Below are 6000 nucleotides of genomic sequence, written 5' to 3'. Positions count from 1 at the left end.
TCGTTATCATGATATGTGTCGTTATCATGATATGTATCGTTATCATGATATGTATCGTTATCATGATATGTGTCGTTATCATGATAACGACACATATCATGATAACGATACATATCATGATATGTGTCGTTATCATGATATGTATCGTTATCATGATATGTATCGTTATCGTGATATGTGTCGTTATCGTGATATGTGTCGTTATCATGATATGTATCGTTATCATGATATGTATCGTTATCATGATATGTATCGTTACCATGATATGTCGTTATCATGATATGTGTCGTTATCATGATATGTATCGTTATCATGATATGTATCGTTATCATGATATGTGTCGTTATCATGATAACGACACATATCATGATAACGATACATATCATGATATGTGTCGTTATCATGATATGTATCGTTATCGTGATATGTGTCGTTATCATGATATGTATCGTTATCATGATATGTATCGTTATCATGATATGTATCGTTACCATGATATGTATCGTTACCATGATATGTGTCGTTATCATGATATGTATCGTTATCATGATATGTGTCGTTATCATGATATGTGTCGTTATCATGATAACGACACATATCATGATATGTGTCGTTATCATGATAACGACACATATCATGATATGTGTCGTTATCATGATAACGACACATATCATGATATGTGTCGTTATCATGATATGTATCGTTATCATGATATGTGTCGTTATCATGATATGTATCATTATCATGATATGTATCGTTATCATGATAACGACACATATCATGATATGTGTCGTTATCATGATATGTATCGTTATCATGATATGTGTCGTTATCATGATATGTATCATTATCATGATATGTATCGTTATCATGATATGTGTCGTTATCATGATATGTATCATTATCATGATATGTATCGTTATCATGATATGTGTCGTTATCATGATATGTATCGTTATCATGATATGTATCGTTATCATGATATGAGAGTTTGGTCATATCGCTCCGCCCTAACATGACATCACTAACTTTAAATACTGTTGTTGTTTTTCAGCATAAAGCAGCTCAGAGTCCAACCAAGACCAGTCCAGACAGTGAGGTGAGACTCTGTGTGTGTGTGTGTGTGTGTGTGTGTGTGTGTGTGTGTGTGTGTGTGTAGTACTGTGTGTGTGTGTGTGTGTGTGTGTATTACTGTGTGTGTGTGTGTGTGTGTGTGTGTGTGTAGTACTGTGTGTGTGTGTGTGTAGTACTGTGTGTGTGTGTGTGTATTACTGTGTGTGTGTGTGTGTGTGTGTGTGTGTGTGTGTGTCGTCGCAGGTTAAATACGTTTTCTCTCCTCCTTCACGTCCACATCTCACCTGTTAGAAAGGGTTAAACTGGCAGCAGTGATGTTTACAACATGAACATCAGCTGTTTATCTTTAATAATCAGGCCACAAACATTTAAAGCTGCTGATATTTCCTTCATGTTTGTATCCAAACCAACAAACATACTAAGCACCGTCCTATTCCTACAGAGTTACGCTGCCGATATTTAGCGATATTTTTAGCATTAAAAAGATATCTTTTGGTCCGTTGATATTATTGCAGGAGAAACGCTGATTCAGTAAACGTTGAGTAAACGTTGAGTACAGTTAGACCCAGCAGGCTCCAGCAGGTTGGGCAGCAGACTACAGCCCTAATGAATTCATTAAGTTTAATTAATTTTTCCTTCTGAAAAAGGTTGTTTGGGGAAACTACAGTCGACTGTTTTCATACATCAGACATAAAGTAAGATCAGTGAACAACAGAGGAGTCCTGGTTAGTCGATCATTGTTGGATCCAAACATGAAGACAAACATGTTAAATCAGCAGGATGATGCTTTAATAAATGATTTATGACACATTTTACTGTCAGTGAGAATATGATCTACTAGTTTGCTCAGTGACTGAAACGTCTCTGCTGCGTGTTCTGATGATAAAAACACGACAAACTGCAGCTTTATAGTGAAAATCCTGCTCACAGATTCACCAGGTTGTTCACACGTTGATCTCAACCTTTAAACTCATTATTGTACAGAAGGATTGGAATCAGTCATTTGATGAGTTTTGGTCTTTCAGGTCCAAAAAAAATGTGGTTTTACACAACAATCTGTGTGTTTTAGCCCCGCCCCCTCTCCGTTTAGACCACGCCCCTCCATCACCATACCTGTTCACCTTCACATCTAGTCTGTGTGTGTGTCTGTGTGTGTGTGTGTGTGTGTATTTGTGTGTAGAACGTCTACCCCTCCAGACGCTCCACCCACACAGATGACTCCGCCCTCTTTATGGTAAGAGTTTGGCCACGCCCCCCAAAAAAATCTACTAACTGGGCCTTTAAACAAAAGTTTCTTCATCCGTCGACAAACTGACAGGAAGCGTTCAGATTTCTGAAACATCACCAGAGACGTCAAACACGCGTTTCCTGTGGATTTTCACAATTAAAGCGAGTAGAAAACAGTTTTATAGTCGCGTCTTACTTTAAGAAATACAAACATGTTTATTATTGAACAAAAAGGCCAAATGTTCAGATGTTAAACTGCTAAATGTTGCTGCAGTTGGTCACGGCAGACATGTTGGAAATCTGAACTGTTCAAACCGAATCCAACCGATTGATCGATCGATCGATCAGCTGATCAATCCGACGTCATGACCTCAAACTGCACGTCGAACCGCAGCAGATCTGCAGATACTCAGCGGGCGGCGACCAGCTAAGGTTTAACATGATGTTTAATCCATAGAGTCTGGTGGTTTGATGTGGTCTACACCAGTCCGACCAGTCTAACCAGTCCAGTAGAGACAACAGTCAGAAGAGACCTGGTTCATTATGGACGCAGCTGCAGCTGTCGATACAGTAAATAAATCATTGTTTTGGTATTTATATGACAGTAAACTGAATATTTTGGGGTTTTGGATAAAACTTGAACTCTTTATTATAACGAGAACTTTTCACTGTTTTCTGACGTTTTATAAACAAAACAATGAAATAAGAAAATAATCAGCAGATTAATCGATAATGAAACTAATAAAGTTTCAGTTCTAATCTGCAGTCTGTCGATATTCGATCAATAATGAAGAATCCGATCATTTCTGGTGATTTTACACAAATCTGACAGATGTTTGCTTCTCTGATCTCGTCTGATGGACTTTATTAATCAGCATGTGACACGTTTCCTCTTTAACTTCACCTGCAGACAGCATGAGCACACCTGTCATCATAACCCCGCCCCCTCTGTCATCATAACCCCGCCCCCTCCGTCCACCATCTTGCTCCTTTTTTTTTTTTTACTGATGACGTTGTTCACGTCTGATGTTTGTTTGTTTGTTGACTTTAAGGTTGTGAATCAAACATCAGATATTAACGTGATTGAGACGTTTTGTAAATCTGGAAACTACAACTTCAGTATTTTTAGGTTTTAGGACAAAAGAAACGATCTGGAACCTAAAACTAGCTGGAATCATTATTTCTGGACAGACAGGTGACGCAGCGTCTCATCAGTTTAACATCAAGTCAAAGAATCGTTTGATATTTTTTAAATTAGAGCCACTGATGACAACAGAAATACTCAGAATATTAAAGTCTGTAGTTCTTATAACTGTTGATTGAAGAAGTATTCTGATGATTAACTTATTGATCTTAATGAAGTATTCTGATGATTAACTTATTGATCTTAATGAAGTTAACTCTTCAGAGGCTGAAACATATTTATCTTGTGTGGTTTGTTTACAGGATGCGTATCAAGTTATTATCTTGACAAGATAACAGGAGACCAGATAGTGATAAATAGATAATTAATAAAGATCTTTGTTTTACACACAAGATCTAATTTGTGCGCACGTTCGTACAAGTTGTCATCTTGACAAGACTCAAGATAATAACTGAGGCAGGATCCATCGTTGTGTTGTCAGTTATCTCGTTCACACAAGATCCATATTAATATTAATACATGATAATATCCTGTTATTGATTATTAACAAGAAATGAGAAAAAAAACTGTGTGATAGATACAGATGTGGCTGTTGTGTCGTACATACAAGATACTGATGCTGTGAACAAGATAACATAATAATAACATGATAATAACATGATAATAACATGATAATAACATGATAATATGATAACATGATAACATGATAACATGATAATAACATGATAACATGATAACATGATAATAACATGATAACATGATAACATAACATGATAATAACATGATCATAACATGATAACATGATAATAACATGATCATAACATGATAACATGATAATAACATGATAATAACATGACAAGATAACATGATAATTACATGATAATAACATGATAACATGATAATAACATGATCATAACATGATAACATGATAATTACATGATAATAACATAACAAGATAACATGATAATAACATGATAATTACATGATAATAACATAAGATAATAACAAGATAATAACAAGATAATAATAAGATAACAATAAGATAATAATAAGATAATAATAAGATAATAATAAGATAATAATAAGATAACAAGATAATAAGATAATAATAAGATAATAAGATAACTGGTGCAGACAGATAGTTAATGTGAGATTCATCATCTTGTATCTTGATATTAGTTCACATGAGAAATGGAAACTGAATGAATGAAGTGAAATCAAAGGTTTGATATTTTAGGAATATGAAATGTTTAAATATTAATGGTCTCTTTTAAAGCTATTGATAATAGAAGGATGTAAGTTTACTGCACCTGTATTTATTATTAACTGTCTTCTTTCTCCTTCATCTGTCATCCTCCTTTTTTGTTTCTTCCTGAACTTTGATTCTGTTTTCTTTTGTTGTTTCATTTGTTCTTAATTGTTTTTGTTTTCCTCTTTTCTTCACTTCCTCTTCAGTTTGTTCCTCTTCTTTCTTTCTGTTTCTTGTCTTTACCTGTGTGTGTGTGTGTGTGTGTGTGTGTGTGTGTGTGTGTGTGTGTGTGTGTGTGTGTGTGTGTGTGTGTTTTCTGTGTGTCAGTGTGTGCTGGTGTTTGAAATCGACACCAACACAAACACGATAAAGAGACGACCTGGTTCACACAGACAGGTGACACATACGAGCTGCGGTTTGTGTCCTAAACATGTCGAACTAAAAGTTTAAAGGCTGTGAAACATAAAAACAACAAAGACGACACCTGCAGAAAGAGTGTGTGAGCACCGACTGGATGACTTCATCATATAAAACTCATTGATCCTTATGTTATAGATACACGTTATTGCTTTAATGCATTAACGTTCATAACTAAAACTACATTATAATCAGCTGACAACAGTCTACTAATACTATACTAATATAATATGTAGTACTGTTCTGACATATATAAATACATTGGTTGTTTATGGGAGTTGTATTTAAAATGTAATAACTGTTATAATAAGTATAACAGCTATCAAAAAGAAAAGTCACAGCAGCCACAATGTGACTTTTGAATCGTCTCCGTAGCATTAAAACTGTAGATATAAGAACAACCGGTATATCAAACTGGTTCATAACTGGTTCATACGAGTCACTCAGAGGAACTATTTCTCCTTTTCTCCTATAAGGTTTAAAAAAAATAATTTAACTAACTTAGTTTTGTTGTATCAAATTGTTGCAGAAAAAGGTACCAGAGCAAAAAACTCTCTCTTGTAAATAAAAAGGGAGTCAGAGGTCCAAGCACCAAAGTGTTCTTTAATGTCGGCAAAAAAGGGGAGCAAGTAGCACTTTTACAAAGAACCAAATCGCTCCAAAGGTTTTTTCTTTGGGGCATTGTTTTTATGTCCTTGGGTCGGCTTAGGTCACACCTTATCATCCACCCTCCCTAATTTTTGACCAATTATTATCTTTTATCTCCGTCACTCGTTGTTGGTCAAAACTCTTCGAAACAGGTTTTGAGGTGTTTGAGGATATGTACTGGCATATTCAATTCTATCTGATTATATCCAATTTTTATATATAAGTATTGGGAATCATTTTA

At 35.1% G+C, this 6000-nt stretch overlaps 1 protein-coding gene across 4 annotated transcripts in view; it reads left to right on the top strand.

Annotated features, from left to right (window-relative positions):
• The window catches only part of lrch3 (leucine-rich repeats and calponin homology (CH) domain containing 3), a 37099-nt gene that overhangs the window by 17283 nt on the left and 13816 nt on the right, over positions 1-6000 (top strand). For 3 of the 4 annotated variants that reach the window (XR_006096546.1, XM_042414158.1, XM_042414160.1), the window contains exons 13-14: positions 1055-1099; positions 2255-2308. Coding sequence is in view for 3 of the 4 variants with exons in the window: in XM_042414158.1 (XP_042270092.1) it covers positions 1055-1099; positions 2255-2308 (99 nt within the window). In the remaining variant the exon portion in view is untranslated. The remainder of the gene's footprint in view (positions 1-1054; positions 1100-2254; positions 2309-6000) is intronic. The other variant, XM_042414161.1, reaches the window with a different exon arrangement.

The sequence above is a fragment of the Thunnus maccoyii genome, chromosome 6, assembly GCF_910596095.1.
Source record: "Thunnus maccoyii chromosome 6, fThuMac1.1, whole genome shotgun sequence".
Lineage (NCBI taxonomy): Eukaryota > Metazoa > Chordata > Actinopteri > Scombriformes > Scombridae > Thunnus > Thunnus maccoyii.
The sequence above is the reverse complement of the archived record's forward strand: the minus strand, read 5'-3'. Positions and strand labels throughout refer to the sequence as shown.